This window comes from Saccoglossus kowalevskii, chromosome 3 (assembly GCF_978046115.1).
Source record: "Saccoglossus kowalevskii chromosome 3, keSacKowa6.1, whole genome shotgun sequence".
Classification (NCBI taxonomy): Eukaryota; Metazoa; Hemichordata; class Enteropneusta; family Harrimaniidae; genus Saccoglossus; species Saccoglossus kowalevskii.
Genome location: NC_140643.1, coordinates 11639612 through 11659388, shown reverse-complemented (window position 1 = coordinate 11659388; position 19777 = coordinate 11639612). Strand labels below are relative to the sequence as shown.

The following is a 19777-nucleotide window of genomic DNA, read 5'->3' as shown; positions in this document are numbered from 1 at the left end:
GTTCACATTCTTTACTCATACATATTGGGATACATATGCATGTACATGACTGAACAACGTCCATTTGTGACATTCAGTTTATTTATTTGGCGTGGGGGAGAGGTGCTGCTGCTGCTCTTACTTACTATAGTTGTGATAAGTATTCGATCCTGAGTTACCAGGTAATACTAAACCAGCATAATTTTAGATTTGTTGTACAGAGTGCAGTAAACCATGGGGTTTATCTATATTTCTATACTGATATGTACTGTAATGTCCTTGTTAATATCTGTTTGTGGATTTGTAAATTCCTGTTGATACCGATATCGTTTGGGTATGATGTTCAGTGGGAAATGCCGCCTAAGGTGAAATTATTTCTAGAAAATCCTTGCAATTTTTGGTACTTTTTGGTGAGTCTGACTACACCATGGGTGAATGCCTGTTTTTTCTACTCATGTTATTACCACTTAAACTAAAAACTAGTCAAAGGTGGTACAACGTACCAACCAATGGTGTCATCTAGTGTGAATAACAACAAAATTGAAATTGTCAGGCATTCAGAATGACTTTTAGAGACGAATAGAAGCAGGTGAGGTGAGGTCTTAGTTCCACCAGATTTGCTTAAATCAAATGTTAACGCTGGTTAAATGCCCTAGCTGGTCTCATAATGCAACAATAATACAATTCTTGTTTTGAGCTAGTTCCTTTGATTGCTGTTTAATATTCTGATAAAACAAAACTTTGTATAGCACACATCCATAGTAATTAATTTTATGTAATTGTACTGTCATTGTGAGTGCTTAGTATGAATGCATGTTCTTTCATCTTCAGAGCACTACTTGCTTATCAGCTGTTGGATTACCTTGCTCACAACAAGACTATTCCGAACAACATCTTGTGCAAGCCTGTGCACACTATAGTTTTCCTTTTTTAGTCCCCGTTCGGACGCTATCTGAAAACGGGGACTTATGTTTTGACCTCTGTGCGTCTGTGCTTGTATTCTGTATCATAGAAATGCCTGGATCAATCACAATCAAACTTCACACATACATCATACATGATATTATACATATGCACATCAATTTGTTGCACGATCTGATTCAAGATGGCCGAATGGTGGCCATTTTTGTTCTAAAAATCATCAAAATCAAGCATTTCTCAGCTGTTTACAGATGGATTTTGTCCAAACTTGGTATATTCGTTGGACATTATAGGACCTTGATGCACATCTTTTTCTTTCCAGATAAGATTAAAAATGGCCGACTGGTGGCCATTTTGTTTTAAAAAATATTGTTCTAGTGCCATATCTCTGACTTGCTGTGACTGATTATGTTCAAATTTTAAATATTCATTATACAGATGTATTGGTTTGACGATCCTATTAAAAATGGCCAAACGGTGGCCATTTTTTTGTGCTAAAAAATTATCGGATTCAGAATGGCTGACTAGTGGCCATATCTCTGACATGCTTTGACTGACTGTTCAAATTTTATATATTCATTATACGAGTATTCAAAATGTCTGATTTTGTTGACTCCCGTGTGCGAAGCACAAAAGGGAGTCTTTGCAGTTACCCTGTCTGTATGTATGTATGTATGCATGTCACTTTTTTTGTTCCACCGTTATCTCAAGAACCACTAATCAAATTTTGGTGAAACTTGGTACATAGATGCTCTGGGATAATGCGCAGAGTTGATTAGGTTTTGGTAAAAATCTATGAATATTAATTACCTAATTTGCATGATAATTAGCTGATTTTGTGCTGTTCCAAGACTGTTCCACTGATATCTGAAGAACCACTCATTGGATTTTGATGAAATTTGGCACATGGATGCTCTGAACTAGTGCGCAGATTTGATTAGTTTTGGGTAAAAATCTATGAATATTAATTACCTAATTTGCATGATAATTAACTGATTTTAAGCTGTTCTATGACTGTTCCACTGATTTTTGAAGAACCACTCATTGGATTTCAATGAAACTTGGCACATGGATGCTCTGAACTAATGCGCAGATTTGATTAGTTTTGGGTAAAAATCTTTTATTATTCTTAATTACCTAATTTACATAATGATTAATCAATTTTCGGCTTTTCCACTGATATCTCAAGTACTAATCATAACATTTCAATAAAACTTGGTATATAGGTGTCGTGTGACACTGCACAGACCTGATAGTTTTTAGGGTAATATCAGTACATATTAATTACCTAATTTGCATAATTAATTAATTTTCAGCTTTTGATATTTCGAGTACTAATCATCACATTTCAATGAGACTTGCGACATAAATATTCTAGGACTATGCAGAGACCTGATTAATTTTGGGATAAATAATTGTGCCTATTAATTACCTAATTTGCATAATTAGTAAATTTTTTGCTGTTCTATGGCTGTTGCACTGATGTCTAAAAACCACTCATTGAATTTCAATGAAACTTTTAAAGAGTACCCATCACATTTCAATGAACCTAAGACTATGCACCATATTAGTTTTTGGTAAATATTTATGCTTCTTAATCACCTAATTAACATAATTAATTAATACTGATATCTCAAGTATTGATCATAACATTTGAATAAAACTTGGTACATAAATGCTCTAGGACAATAGACAGCCTGATTAATTTGGGTTAAAATGTGTTCATATTAATTCTCTAATTAGCATAATAATTAATATTTTTTGGGTTCTAATCACATTTCAATGAAACTTGGTACATTGTGCAGACCTTATTAGTTTTACACTTAAATCTGTTCATATTAGTTACCTTATTTGCATAATTAGTTTTCAGCTATTTCATCAATATCTCAAGTATAAGTAATTTTGAATTAATTTTTAATGCGTCTCCAAAACTCTCAGCACAAGGGAGTTCTTTCAAAGCTTTCTTTGATTTTAATTAATGCTGCTTCAGAGCAATATCTCTCAATACTCATTTGACGATTAGATACAAATGTCAATCATTTTAATGTTAAACAATCATCATAATCATATTCCGGACATGTTTATATACCAGCTATATTACTATAAACAAAACTATATATCTTAAATTTGATAACTAACGGGACTGTGCATGGCTTGTTGGAACAACGAGAGTTTAATCATCTAGTATTTGGCACAAGGCTGTCAAAGATATTCTCTCAAGTCATCTTTCACATCAACTGTGACATTTGATCGGTGTTTGATTACATTAATGATATTATTATAAAGTAGATGCATGTTTTTGTACTACAATTTCTGACATTTCTTTATGTCATATTCCTGTACAATTTAAGACAATTCATTGAAAGCTCACTTTGTTCAAAATTATCAAATTACCAGTAGCCACTTTAATTCCTGTACCCAGCCACTTCAAGCAAATACAAACAATCCATTCGAACTGTATTTCGTGCCGACTGGCTGATTGAATTTTCAAATGCATAATTATTTCTCTGCTGAAACCCAATACACATCTACTTTGCACAGAGATCTAAGTATTGTATAGCAATACTTGTTTCTTGTATAACCTTCATTCTGTGGCTGTCTGAGTAAACCATCTTATTTTTCAAAGTTCAACTCTGCCAGCAAAAAACACTGCACTCTGTCAGGTTTCATGAATGTTGTATCTGTTTGTTGTTTATTTTCGCCCTGCAAGTAAACAACACTTTTATTACATCTGTTTGAACCTTACTGTAATTTCCTTCCTCTCAAGATTATCTATTAAATGATCACTAACATCTGTTCAAGCATACATTGACCAATTTCAATTTCTTGATTAACTTGTACCTGGCAAACAGTTCGGGCGAGGTATTGGTGAAGCATTTCAGGAAACAAAACGTTTCTAACGACGGGAGGTGCGTCTTATTCATTGAGCCCCAGTCTTATTCACTGACAAGTCAGCACCAACGGCCTCAAAATATGTACGAACAAGCCAACGTGGTAGACAAGGGTGGTGGCAATCTGCATTTGGATGCTGTAAAAAGGCTTGAAACTTATGACAACCAATCTTCAGTTGCAGTGTTCAAAGGTATCAGGCCGAGATGTGACATAATGTATTATTCGCTAGAACGTATGGATCCTACATCTAAGACTAGGATATATGCAAAATTCAATCTTCAATCTTCAATCTATCTCCATGCAAGATGTACAGTACACCCGACAATCCTATAGGGACAGTTAATCCGTCAGTATGAAATGTTTTTTGATCTGTCTTAATGTTGCTCATAAACTGAATGAAAGAACTTCCTCCGAGTTCCATACAGACGCTGTCCCTAGCAGTGGTGTTAATCTAAGTGACTGCGAAGAGGCTCAAGAAAATAAATCAGGAAATTGCACAAACTGACTAATCCATCTGAAGCCGATATGTGACATAATGTATTATTAGTTAGAACGTACGGATCCTACATCTAATACTAGGATATTTCTAAAATCAATAATAACCAATCTTCAATTGCAATGTTGAAAGAGTTTTGAAAAATGCATCTCCGCGAAAATACCTTAGTGCTCATTACCTCCGACAAGTAAAATATGCGCAATCGCAACCTGGTGTTTTACATTACGAAAAAGTTTAGCACTTTGAATAGATGAGTCTTTTCAAAATAAAGAAGACATTACGCAGTATGTATTTCAAATTTGATGGCCATATATATAGTTATCAAGAATGTGAAGGACATGATAGTAGTAACTTGAAGCTTCAAGTTGTATGTTAATGCTACTCAAGATGTAACACTACTAGTTTGTAGCTACATGCCCTTGGCATAAAAACCTCGTTATCACACAGTTTAATGAACAGTGCAATTCAATATCTTTAATTTCAATTACATTACCGCAAAATGACGAAATTCGATATTTTGATTCACAAACAATTTGTCTGTTTTGAAAATATTTGTAGTCAGACTTGAACCTGAATGTTTAAAATCAAGCATGTGAGTAGACTCTGCCACCGTCCAGAGCTTCGACAGAGTACTAGAGAATCAACATGCGTAACACATTTACATGGTTGTAGACTTTAATTACTCACATGTTAAATAGGGCATCTGATATAAAGTAACCGGCGCGCCCCTTGTAATCAGACTGTGAAGAATAGGTAGAACAGTAGTCAGTTGCTGACTGTGCGTAATTCCCGTCAACAAATGCAGGATTGGGAAACAATACAAGTTATTTATAAAAACGTGTTGTTAAGTAATATGAAGTTAAACAAAAGTGTAGTCATATCAAGTCGCGTTATTAATTAAGTATATTTTGTCGTTGTTGTTAGTGGTAGTGTAAATATTATACATACAAGATAATATAATTGTAATAGGCTTTATTTTAATTTATATTAAAGTCATATCATTAAAGTCGGCTAATTCATCATACATTAATGAACATTCAACTTAAGACGTCATATCTTTATATTTCGTCAGTCAGTCAGTCAGTCAGTCAGTCAGAATGTTGTATAAAATTCAAAGAAATAACTATGTTATAATACTAGATGAAATAAAATTCATGAAAACCAAAGCTGGTATTTTTGTTATTACCGTATATGTGTATCTGCCATCAGAAAAATGAGTATTACCTATTTGAATACTGTATTGATTATTATTATCACTATATGTTTATTTTATTTATGCTCGGTGACTCCTAAATTATATCCGAGAAGGACGAGACAGAAAGACTACACGACAATAGCAAACTCGTTTATGAGTACCAAACATGACACAGTACCAAACATGATACAGGCATGCATAGTCGAATAGTTCAGTAGTATTGTGTCTAGATGGTACATTTCAATGGACTAGACATGTCATCATGTAAGTTATTATGCATTATAAAAATAAAGATTAAGTTTGCAGAACAGATACTGTTCATAGTACTGATTTCCAATGTAGGTTAAACAAAGACTCATCAATTTACATTTCAGGAGAGTGTCGATCTGTAACGTGGGGTCTTGATAAAACTGTGTTGCTGAAATACAGGCTATTGTAATTAAGATTGGATACTAAGATGTGTACTTTGTATTAATCGACGCCTAAACAAAATTGTAATCGCATTTATTATAACCTAATATTTTATCACGGAGTTGTCCGTAGCTAATGTCATGTTACTGCTAATACTATCATTATACGTATTGAGAGTTAACTCCGTTGTTTAGGCAGAACTCTCATTAGCATTTTCAATAATAGTTGGATCATTATTAATTGACGCAGAGCTAGCGCCCTCTCTGGTCTCTTGAAGCATAGGCGCTGATGTCGTCTCTTCGTAAGCTGGCGGTGGCTCTTCTGGAGTACCATTTTCAGGCACCTCTTCTCTGGTTTGAACGTCTGGTTGCGAAATAGCAGCCGGTCGCCCGGTATTTGTAGGTGCCACGAATCCCTCGGTAAAGCACAACGAGTAGGCAGGAGGTGGTGGATCCATGTAGAACAACTCCGGGTCTGCTAGATGTTCTGTGTCGGTGCTAAACTGGCGGAACCAGGAACGATAATCTGAATAAACAAAGCAAAATGACAGTTGTTTGATTGCATTCTCACCTAAGATATAATCGTCGTGGTCGTCATCTACATGTTGCAATATATTATGGCTACAAACGCGTTGCTTGAGTCTCGATATCATTTACACAAATGCTTCTTAAATACTTATATAAAATTCATTGATAGTGTAAATACGGTTATTACAATAAACTAATTAAACATAGCCCAATTACAACACATGCGCAATGGCATATACCAAACAGAAAGTAACTTATTATAATAACACAGCGTTGTTGCGTATATTTATATTCATTGCGAAATTAATTACTGTTCAATAGAATTGTTGTATTATCTTGTTGTATAGAGAATGTGTTTGGTTAATTAAGATGACAGGCTGTTTTCTAATTGTCCAAGGACATATTATTTGTAGGTTTTGTTCCGAATTATCAAGTGAGACGGAAATTAGCCGAAGTTTACTGAACTGGTGTTTAATTTCCCAAACGGATCACACCCTTTCATCACACATAATTGAGGGGTATGTGAAACAGTGTTTTAGATAATTACCCGATTGTCCAGTAGATGTTGCGCTAATGGCTGTCATATGTCTTCCTCTTCGGTGTTTCTTAGACAAGGCTACACTACACATACATGTTAGCACCAGACCAATTAATCCACCACATACATATAGCACCATATAATAACTATCACTCTCTTCATAAGTATCATCTAATGAAATAAAAACAATCGTTTTATACGTTAGTGATCTCCAATGTCATTTGACAAACACTAGTGCAAAGATAACGTCGTTTTCTTCACATGTTTTGCAACTAACTTTTACAGCATTCTATATATTTTTATATCAAGCCTAACACTGTTATGAGAAGCATATATTCGTGGGTAGCAATCAATATGAGTACGAAGTATATGGTATTCGAAGTCTTCGTAGAACACCTGATCCAGCTTATTTTCAAAGGACATATGTCACACACACAATGGGATGTTTTTATTCAAAAATGGCGCATAATAACAAGTCATTGCACAGCGCGTTTAAAATCGTGACGTTAATTCGTCGTATAAGTCACATGGAACCTATATCGAACATCATGATACGTTGCAATGAATGTGAAAATATTACGTTACCTGTATAATAGAACTGACATTGACTGCCGTAAAAGTTTTCTGGGCAAATGCAGATACCTAATGTCTGATCACAATAACCACCATTATAGCATAGACATTCCACTAAGATAGAGATATTGAAAAGCATATTAAACTAGGTGCGATAATAATATTTCATGATATTAAGCGTTTCAAGTTCTAAAACCATTTGCATTGATGGTTTAAATGGACGCCATGGCGCATTACATACTTTGTATGTCGACAATTCTGCTTCCAGTTAATAACATGCTAGGTAATTTGGAAGAACCATGTTACCATGTAAGGGCACTCATCTGTTATAGCTTAAACTTGCTAAGAACCTTGAACGTGGTGAAATGGCTAGTTTGGTTTCTGACTAAGGATGTAATAATTAGCTAAACCGTGAGTATGTCATCAGAATGTAAAGAACGTTGTTGCGCTTGCCAGAATGCTTTAGATCTATGAATTGTATGTTAGAGTGCACATTCCTGAGCTACCACTTCCCAAGAATTTGGTAAAGCCAATCGATTTGCTCAGTTCAACTTATGACATCCTATTTTCAAACGCTTTTTACGAAATCTGTAAATCCCAAATACTAAACGATGTAGCGCACCACTTAGACAATATATAATTACCAAAGACATAACTCAAGTAAATATTCATGCAATGTCATGCGACTGAAGAAAAACAACTGTCAAGATAAAAGCTAGTCCTTCATAATTAACATTTTCGAAATAAAATTTTAGTAAGCAGTATGTAATAAAGCATTCCATACAGATACCTCGTGGCAATAGTGTAGTAAGTGTCTGTTTGCGACTTGGTCAGGGGTTAGTTTGTAAAATTGTTGTAAGCCTTCAAAATGAATTCAGGTATTAGCGGTATGAATAATAACGCATATAATGTACAATACTCACTATCATGGTTTTCACAGTGTATACCATGGTATCCAGTTTGACAGACACATTCACACGTTTCTCCTTTCCAGTTTTCACGACAATGACACTGTCCATACTGACATCCTCCGCATCGGTCTGATTGGGAAAAAAACATCTGTTAAAATGCAGTCACGAGTTCGCAATTAAATTATAATGCCAACGTTAGATTTTGTCAACGCTTTATCCAATTTCCAAGTGAAACAATTGCTGTCTTCAATAAAATATATAATATATTCCAATCTCGCCATATTGGTTAAAGCGGCGGAGTCGTCACCTGCGCATGCGTCAGGCGGCCATATCGTGTTGTTACCATTGTCGTAGGACTCAATTCCCAAGCGTGCGCATGTGACGACATCCCAGCTTTGACGCGGTGTGATCGTGTATATCTCATTTCAATACTTACAACCATCCTTGCCGCATCTACCACCTTGTTCAATCATAGCTTCATCACTGCCATCACCACAGTGATTTACACCATCACATACCAACGTATTATTAATACACTTGTCGTCATTTTGACAAGGAAAGTAGTTCGGTGGACACTGATAGTCAGGATCTGCGAAGTTGGACATACCGTTAATTCCGTGTTTGCCAAAAACTGTGCTACATCTCAAAATATTCAGACATTATGTATTCGAGGTAATTATATTCGAGGTAATTATGTTTCTCGTCGACTTTCTGGTTGTACATTAACATCTTGTATACTCAATACAAAAAATGTCAACTAAAATATTCAGATTTTTTTGCAAACTATAATGTAAGTTACATACGCTTTTCATAATTAAATAACAACGTTTCTAATGATTCCGTTTGTTTAAACAACACACCCATTACTCTCTCAGTGGTTGTCGCCAACAATCATGCAAAAGTTATTGTTTATTATTTTTCCCATATCTTTGTAGTGCTGTAGTAGAAAGTTTTTGTAATTTGGTTGATAATTTCACAACAATTATTCTACATTGTTCTCTCCACGCTTACGCGCAAAAAAGAGATTGTTTATAAAAAAAAATTGCACTGAAATGACTTGATGTCCACGTGTAAACACATAAATAGAAACCCAGCATCTACTTGCGAGAAATTGAACTTATCCCTAAAAATATTTGTACAGCAGAAAGTGTCCCAGTATTATTTTTTATTCGTCGCGCCATCACACTACATTTGGGCATGACCAGAAAAAAAATCGCGAATTAATGCTGAAACTATGACAGAATCCAGAATAGATAGCATATTTTATGGAGGCTATAACAATTACGACATCGATCGACTACTTTGGTTCGATGAATCGTCCGTTATGAGATCGACTGGTACGACGTTTGTGTGCGGCCACGCTGAGAACCAAATGTGTTCGCGACCCAAGTTTTGCTACGAGTGTGCGAAAGAAGACGTGTAAACACGTGCGTGATAACGTCAGTGATCTGTTTTGTATAACTAAAGACAAATTAACAACAAAAATACAAAACATTTCCAGTAGTGTAGCAACATTAATCTAGCCTCAGACAACCAATGTATTAGTTGTCTGAGATTTAGCACAGTGTTATCATTGGATGAGACAGACGTGGAAATGACAGTAAGGGTTCCAAAACTCACAACTCTAGAATTAATGCGTCATTGTGAAATTTGCCTCTCAACTGTCACATACTTGTTGTGTTTTCTATAGCATCATGTAATTACCAGCAAATACCATGGTACAACATAACATTCAATTTATTTTATAAGAGACTTTGAACCGAGTTAAAATAAAATATTTGTTAATAGAATAAACACAAAGGTGACGTTATCTCTTGTTTGAGTGTGCATAGTTTGATTAACATGATTTTAGAAACGTGTAGCTATAAAGTGCGGAAACCCCGAATTGAACACAGAAGACTGCTCATGAAAAAAATCCTATATTTTACCCATTTTGGATAGCGACGTAATTTCTTAAATTGTAAGTTGGTAACACAGGGTGACAAAAATAATATAATATGAATACTTTTTGACCTGAATTATTTCAAAAATATGTTGTTATTTTAAAGTGACAAAAACAATATTTTGCTTTTATACTGTATTCTATGGGGTTATTTAAGGCAAATAGCGATTCTCATAAAACATTTAGTAAATTTTCTCAAAATATATAGTACTGTAACACACAACAGTAGCATATTGTTTCACATCTTGAATTTTCAAGGTGAATGTTCCGGCGAAGCACTCCACTATCACCTTGAAGTATTTCATTAGGAATATGTGTATGTGACAATGCCCTCACAGTTTGGAATCAGTTTACCAACAGCCAATCAACGCGCTTGACCAAGCTATCAACATTGTCGGGGCGGAGCTAAGTCACAAGACGCTATTAAAGACGCGCACCACTCTACCATGTATTTCTATGGGCTCTGTGCGAGCTGCTGTGGAACGCCGGTCGAAAAGCCGTTGAAAGTAGCTAAAATCGAAAAAACAGCACAAACTTAACTTTAAAGAAATCCTAAACAACCAAATTTAAATATGTTGCATATGCAGGGTAATCTTGTTACACGGTTCAGGGGGTGTCAACAAACATCCCAAAGTACCGTTTTCTGAGAGTTGTTGGCCTTTGTTTTCACCATGATGGTTGCCAGGCGGTGAAACTGCTCGCACAGTGGAAGCTGTTTTGGCTTGGATGTCGAGGCAATACAATATTCGGACAAAAGCCGTTCAGGGTACTTAGTTCCGAATCTGATGTGTTCGTTTTTAGTCGCACTGGAAATGGTAAACCATTATGTTATTATGCTTTACCAACCTTGCGACCATCAAGCGTGGTAATAGTGTTGTCGCCACTGTTGAGTATTATAGAAGAGTATACCTCAAAGCTCATTGTGTCACTGCAACATATATTGACAGAAATGAAGCCGAAGATGAAGACATCAGAAATGCAAATCCCCAAGCGCTTTTTGGTAGTCATTGTAACAAAGCTTTCTATTGGTCGGTAAACTTTCTATCGCGCAACCACGTGACATACACGGTTATGAATAGAATTACCGCACGGTGTTGTGGAGGGAGGAATGTTCGAACGGAGCATCACCGTGCAGGCGGACGATAATTGTTTCAAAATATCATATGACTGTAGCTCTATGACTGTACACATTAATAGCTGTAATTTATGCAATTTACATGCAAATTATAAGTAGGCTTAATATCCTTAACGTGGCCAATAATTCCTTCTAATTATCATATCAATATTGTGCCAAACATTCTATTTATATTCAGTTCGTGTATATTTCACATACACAAATTCAAATATTACAATTGACTATTCAATGCAAATGATAAAAGTGTAAATCACTCTTACCCGTTTTTACATAATGTACATATAAGCCATTGACAATGTCCACGCGGGATTTCAACGTCGCTACAAGTCGTATAAACATGGTATTTCCAGTTGATAATATTCTGTATTCGCCGTTCACCAGCCCAATGTTTCCAATAGGTCGACTGGTAGATGTCAATCCATCCCTGGCAACCAGTGATGGAGTTGTTGAGATGTCTGAATATGAATCAACAAACAAGTTTGGTATTATATGAATAATATTAACGTTCGTATGTATGTATGTATGTATATGTGTGTTGGGGGGGGGGGGGTCTCACATAAAAGTGCATACTCATACATATGTAGTAATATCAGATTAATACTCCAAACTAGACTTTTAACCATATGAACGACAAAGACAACGTATATCTCCTTTCGCAAAAGCATGCATGTATATGTTGATGTATATTTTCAAAATTGTTGATCAAGAGCTGTAGCCTTTGGATAATTATGTGCGCGTGGACCCAAAAATAAAAGAAAATATGAATAAAATGTTTTATCAACTTTCCAGCGGGAAAAAAACATGCATAACGCGTGATTATGTGGTAGTCATGTTCGCAACTTCGGTTTTTGCGCGTGATACAAAATGAAAGGAAGTTGATGATACATATCCCCATGGCAAAAGTGCACGTTCGTTATTTTTCTTGAAGTTTGTTTTAATCTAGACTAATGCTACTACTGCTTGCACCATCAATGCATATAATTTTTACGATCAACAAAAGTCATGATAGTCGTACTTACAACTCAGCGTTAGATTTTGAAATCTAACCCACACTTTATGACTGGTTGGCGCTTTAATGCTCCATATGACATCGAAATTTGCATCTTCATTGTCCAATGCTTTGATGAATAACAGATGCGAGGGACTAGTGTAGAACTCGCCAATTACTGAAAGAAAGTTGTAAGCGGTATATATCAGTAGACCTACTGATAGACAACAACATAACATATCACATGAGCGGATACAGGATATTGTTATGGGGGGGGGGGTCCAAACTTTAAAATGAAATATAAACTAAGTTAATGATTTTTTATATTATACAAAAACAAATTGATTACATTTTTTCAACAGTGGGGGGGGGGGGTCCCCCCGGACCCCAAAGAACCCCTCTCCTAGATCCGCCACTGTATAACATCATATGGTCAATTCATTGAGAAGATGGCACTTATCTAGATATGGCAGGTGTTTCAAAAAGGGTGAGTACATTTTGATTCATGTGAATCATAAGTATTATATATAGTATGTGTTGTACATTGGGCAATTTGCATTAAAGTTGTATTCATAAATCTGTGGGGTACCATCTTCAGACCAATATTTCACCATAGAATAATCATAAAAACCGCAAGACATATTGATTCATAAGGAGGGGGTTTTCATTATCAATTGATTTCAGTGGCTGAGTGGTTAATGAGATCTGAGCATTCAGATGTGGTGTGTCATGCCTATGGGTGATCCCATCCAATTCTTTTTTCTCGAAATATTAATGACATTGGAAATCATATCAAATATGCAGTTACCTTAAACTGTTTTTATCATTTTTATACATTTTATGGTAATATCTATGATTTCTAGTGATTATTTCGGTGAAAACAGATATTTTCGTATCCACAATCAATTGTTTACAGTATTGTTACAGTATGAATCACAGACACTAGATTTACACAGACTTGCATGCTGTTATAAAATACTTGATTTAGTTGAAACAAAACGTACACGTGTTAGAATAACGTTTACTTGATACATTATCAAACAATTAACAACAAATCAATACAAATTGCAATTTCACTTTTTAAACAAAATATATTTGCATGCACCATTAAAATACACGTAAGCGTGCAAGTACACATGCGTTACCTTCAGGTTTATCTTCCCATACGTCATCGGCTACAAATTTATACGATGCTTTGAAACCTACAGCGAAATCTGAATCTCTTGAGCCAGAGAGGAATTCTACCCAGAGTTCCGAACTACTAGACACAATTGCAGGGGGTCGGGATGCACCATGGTACGTCCCATATAGCTCGGATGTGTCGTTTGGTCCATTACGGATCTGAAAAGAAGTACATTCCATGAAACCATTTGCGTGATCATCAACCCAGTTAGTATTTTCAACGATATTTTGCAGGAAATATATGTATATATGAAACGGGCGTACTTGCACGTGGTCGGGTGTATACTCAGTGAGAATAAAATCGTGGAAGAGAAGCTGAATATGGCCTCCATCACTGTTCTCTATACGATATACAACCCTGTAAATCCCACCCGGGTAACGGTCTGGAAAATTAGGTGATGTAAATGTTCCCGTATCATTGTGCTCATGTGTGCCAGTAAAGTGATAGAGTAGTCCTCCTTCTAATGAAAAAAGTAAAAAATAAATGAATGTTAAATTACATATACGGTCAATTTATTCGTTTATATATGTCGTTCCTAAATTTATTGTGTTCAATATAATATACAGACATGAGAATCGAGAATCGCTGTAAAACCGATTTATTATTTCGTATCCGTGATGTCAACGCTTATGTTATTAGACACGTAATTTACCCTGTGACTTGACCGAAGTCCAGATGGCGAGGAAGACACAGGCAAGCAAGGCTTCTCTTGTCATGCTTAACCCACCAAGTCTCAGATGTACACCAGACTTCTCCTGTCAATATTTAAATTACTGAAAAGCAAACAAACACGGATAAACAAGTCGCGACTAACAACTGACTGTTTATATCACTGGTAGTTTATGTTTACTTAAACGAATATGTCATAAATATACATTTCGGTAAATGATTTATTGTTAATAATAAATATAAATGTATTCTATTCAACACTGACAGCTATAGTCTTACCCCCACAACTACCCTCGATTGACTGCACATTGTGTAATAAACCACTATATGTAAACATCGTCATGTCAACAAAACTTCCGTTAAAATATACAGTGTTGAGGCGTGGGATGCCAAAAGCTGCAATATTTGACATACAAGATATACCATACTTTCAAGTTTCATATAAATTGGTACACCTTAAGGCAAACTGCGAACTTTTAATGATATTCTACTACACTGTTCATTGAATTGGCAGTCGATGTAGGTTTGCTATCTCACAACGTTAATGTTTATAGGGATCCGCCATGTTGGATTGAGATAGAATGGGTCAGTAGACACAAAGACAACATACTGCATACAAACGTTTACACACACCTACGTACTCACCAAGTTAATTCGACACAAACTGCAGTATATAACCAAAAAAAAAAAATCCTCTGGGGTAAATTCTTGATTTCAAAACAAAATGTATAAATTGTGGAACTGATGAGGACAGAATAGTGTGTTTTGTGCGCGTCGTACACTTCGCGTCAGGTGATGCTGATGACGTAGTTACCGACGAACTTTGGACTGGGGTGCGTACCACACAGTATCGACCACCCAAATGATAAATGTATTAATAACTATATCGTCATGGTTACTCAGATAAGCACATACAAGTATCACCCTTTTTTTCAATTTTTTTTTTCTGTTACAAGGCCCGAATTTTCTCAAACTTTGTTTATTTCCGCCAAAGTTTAATGTCAATGTCGTCACTAAAATTCCATGTATAGATTTGTTTGTTGCACGTGTGATAAAATTTATAAAACTTGTTATTGCGTACATGTTTTACCAAACAAATAAACAATCCAAATATAATTGTGTATCTTTCCCAAATTATCACATTTTTTCACTTATTTCTATTATCCACTTTGTATTGACCAATTTACACTTCAAAAACCTCGTTTATCCCCAGACGATTGCGTTTTTCGCACCGTATTTCAATGAAAATGAATCCTCCATCCACCCAATCTACACCATACAAACAATGTTGATAAATAAACCATCAATGCATTATGTAACATGAAATTAACACGTGCACAGAGAAACGACAATACACAACTAACAGAATCACATTTTCGGGCGATGGGTATGTATACAATACCAATAGTTTGTTAGTGTTAATTGCAATGGTGTAAACACTCCAATAATCAACCAATTTTCTGGAAAATGTACTTGTCGTAAAAACGACATTTTACGACATCGCACAGTAACGGCGAACTATGTACAGGCGTTGTTTTTACTGCCCAAAAATGTGCCTCATTTTTCTAGATCTGAATATTGAATATTATAATACCCAACATTTTATTTATTTTCCATAGAATTAAAAATATTATTCCCGTTTTTGAAAGTTACTGATTTAGTATTCAATTATTATTCGCATTGTTCATCGGAGTTAGAAAGTAATGTCCATGGTTTATTTCAAATATATATACTCAGTTGATATTAATTACATGAGGTAAGTTAGTCAAACACAACGATATGGATATATTGGTATAATATAATATATTTATATTCTTATCTTAGCATTTATCGGAAATACATCTTGTATGTTACTGTAATAACAATGTAATATTCTTCGTATTTATCGTAAATACACGTTGTGTGTTGCTACATACGAAGTACTGTCTTAGTAAGTATTGGTAGTACTCGTTGCCTGTTACATTGTAATAACATCGCACTTACTCTATTGCATTTGTAATACATCATCATACACGTTGTCTGTACTGTGATAACATTGTTGTATTTGTTTGTAAACTGCGAACACATCTTATAATTGTATTTATAATCATTAGATAATAAACGTTGTCTATTACTGTTACATTTTACTATTACTTTTGAAATCATTGAGTGAAACACGGTGTCTGTAGCATAGTCGTTATTTTGCTAATTTTGGTTCGGTGAGTTTTTCGAATGCATACGCTACTTTTAGCACAGTGCTTTCATCAAAGTGTTTCCCTACAATCATCATGCCCACAGGAAGTCCGTCTGCTTTGAATCCAGCATTGATACTTATAGCAGGGTGGCCAGTGACGTTGAAAGGCAAAGTATTGACACCATTGCCAGCCGATTCATCAAAGCATTCTATCGGAAAATGGAAGAATCCAGGTTAAATGTATTGTAATATCACTGAAGTTTTGTGATTGTCATATTATCGTGCTCTGGTTATTGTTATATCTTGAGAGTTTTGTTATTGTGACATCGCTGTTGTTTTGTGATTGTAATATCGTAGTGGTTGTATTAATGTGATATCGTGGTGGTTTGCTATTGTGGTGGTTTGTTATTGTGATATCATTGTGATTTGCTATTGATATATCATGGTGGTTTTGAGATTTGATATCGTGGTGGTTTGCTATTGTTATTACGTTGGGGTTTGCTATTGTGATGTCGTGGTGAATTTTGTTGTTTTGATATCGTGGTGGTTTGCTATTGTTATTACGTTGGGGTTTGCTATTGTGATGTCGTGGTGAATTTTGTTGTTTTGATATTGTGGTGGTTTGCTATTGTTATTACGTTGTGTTTTTTATTGTGATGTCGTGGTGAATTTTGTTGTTTTGATATCGTGGTGGTTTGCTATTGTTATTACGTTGTGTTTTTTATTGTGATGTTGTGAATTTTGTTGTTTCGATATCGTGGTGGCTTGCTATTGTTATTACGTTGTGGTTTTCTATTGTGATGTTGTGGTGAATTTTGTTGTTTTGATATCGTGGTGGTTTGCTATTGTTATTACGTTGGGGTTTGCTATTGTGATGTCGTGGTGAATTTTGTTGTTTTGATATCGTGGTGGTTTGCTATTGTTATTACGTTGTGTTTTTTATTGTGATGTCGTGGTGAATTTTGTTGTTTTGATATCGTGGTGGTTTGCTATTGTTATTACGTTGTGTTTTTTATTGTGATGTCGTGAATTTTGTTGTTTCGATATCGTGGTGGCTTGCTATTGTTATTACGTTGTGGTTTTCTATTGTGATGTTGTGGTGAATTTTGTTGTTTTGATATCGTGGTGGTTTGCTATTGTTATTACGTTGTGGTTTTTATTGTGATGTCGTGGTGAATTTTGTTGTTTTGATATTGTGGTGGTTTGCTAATGTTATATCGTGGTCGTTTCTTTAATGTGATGTCGTGGTGAATGTTGTTGTTTTGATATCGTGGTGTTTTGCTATTGTTGTACGTTGTGGGTTTTTAATGTGATGTCGTGGTGAATTTTGTTGTTTTGATATCGTGGTGGTTTGCTAATGTTATATCCTGGTCGTTTTTTTAATGTGATGTCGTGGTGAATTTTATTATTTTGATATTGTATGTTTGGTTTTGCTATCGACTCTGTCCGGTGATGCGTTTTATTATTATTTTGACAAGCTGATTTTTTTCTCGTAGTTTACTTCGAAAACATACGTTATTGTATGTAATTGACGTATGACGAAACAAACGTGCATGCATTTGTATATTTGTCAACCACAATACTATAATTTAGGGATCGACCATTTGAATTGATGGGGGTAGCCAGAAGATTTGTTTAAAATTTGCAAACTAGACAGACAGAGAGAGAGAGATAAAAAATGCCTGCAAAGATAAAAATGTCGGAACTCAAACAAAAAATGCACAGATAAGACACCGTAAAAAAACAAATTCACTAGTTACACTCTTCAAGCCTCTCAATGATTCCAAATGCTTGATCCCTTACTCCTATGCAGATTATTGTATGGCGAAATAATTAACACATTGTCGGACAGGTATGAGACTTATATTCCGAGCGTTGGATACTAGTTGTATTTGTTATTACTCCATCAATGCTTCAAAAGTTGACATGTCTAATAAGTAGGCTTTATCGCGCGAGAGCGTGATGTCATGCTCACAAATCCATAACACCACAAAGAAGAATCTGTGTCTCTTTACACTTACCTTTCACAGACAAGTCTTTAGAAGGCAATTTTTTAGCAGCTTTGGGTCTCGTAGGCAACACGAGGACGTCGTAGTTCTCAAGTACTTCGTCGTATTTGGCAGTCAGTTGTCTTGCTATATTCCGAGATTTCGCGTAGAAACGTTGCCCATAATTGCTCTTTAAATATTCCCCTGTTATGAACATGAGCTGTCAACACAGGATGTCGTATATTAGAAATGACAACACACTACATTGCATGTCCTAAATGTTTGTTTAACCTTACATTATGACAACATAAGATAGTGAACTATAATTTTAGTTTTCTTATTCGGGTAAATATTCTCCATGTAAATTAATTAGAAAAATGATTGTGTAACACAAACATCCAGTCAGGTTTAATAACATATAACTCTTAAATTTTCAGTATCCGTGCGTATATTTGTAATATAATTCTGGTGGACAACATATGAATACTGTATGTAATTTCAACTTGTGTGAAACTGTAACAAACGAACTGAACGCCTGGTTTTAAAAGGCAGGAAATATTAGTACGCCCGGGGACTAATGTACGTTCTAGGGAAGATTATTTTCTAATTACGGCCTAAATGATTTAAAATCTGCCAACTTGCATTTTATGCCCACATTCGTCTGACTACCTTTAAATTCAGGCTCATTTGACTCTTCTGTGATTGAAATGTGTTATGTAATGTGTCTTCCAGACTTGTTACATATTCTCCTCTAGTCCCAATAAAACCTGGAATAAATAATAATTTCACTGACTATATAACTTCACATTCACCCGACTACAAGTAATTGTTTCTCGAAATCGAAACTAAAATACAGACAAATTCAGTCTCTAAACTGATCTAAACGAGACTTACTATTCCCTGACACTAAGTGATGGATACCACGGCGAACTATCTCCCAATGAACAACTACACTCACACCTGTAAACGGGAATAAAAGCGTAAGATACGTGTTACTCATATGAGATTTAGATTTTACACCAAACGGCAGGGGACCAAAGTGATGTCATATAGGCGTAAATGCAATTGGGTTAAAATTATTTGGACGTTTTTAATTTTGTTGGTAAATATGTATTAAATTAAGTTATTTTTCAATATTTTATTTTATTAAATGTATTCACTTGCTACTAGTTTTTTTAACGAGTTGATAATCGCGAAAGCTCACAAAAATCAATCGGTGAAAAATGAGATGTCATGCCCATAATAGTAAAGAGTTA

At 35.2% G+C, this 19777-nt stretch overlaps 1 protein-coding gene across 1 annotated transcript; it reads right to left on the bottom strand.

The window, feature by feature from the left end:
• Positions 1–6084: 6084 nt before the first annotated feature.
• Positions 6085–14407, bottom strand: LOC100368895 (neuropilin and tolloid-like protein 2). Its single transcript, XM_085497283.1, has 10 exons — positions 14344–14407; positions 13955–14151; positions 13654–13849; positions 12540–12686; positions 11781–11975; positions 8904–9032; positions 8456–8572; positions 7545–7646; positions 6969–7115; positions 6085–6419 (listed from the first exon to the last, which is right to left on the bottom strand). Exons 1-10 carry the CDS (start codon positions 14405–14407, stop codon positions 6085–6087), a joined length of 1629 nt encoding a protein of 542 aa, XP_085353409.1.
• Between the last annotated feature and the right edge of the window lie 5370 nt (positions 14408–19777).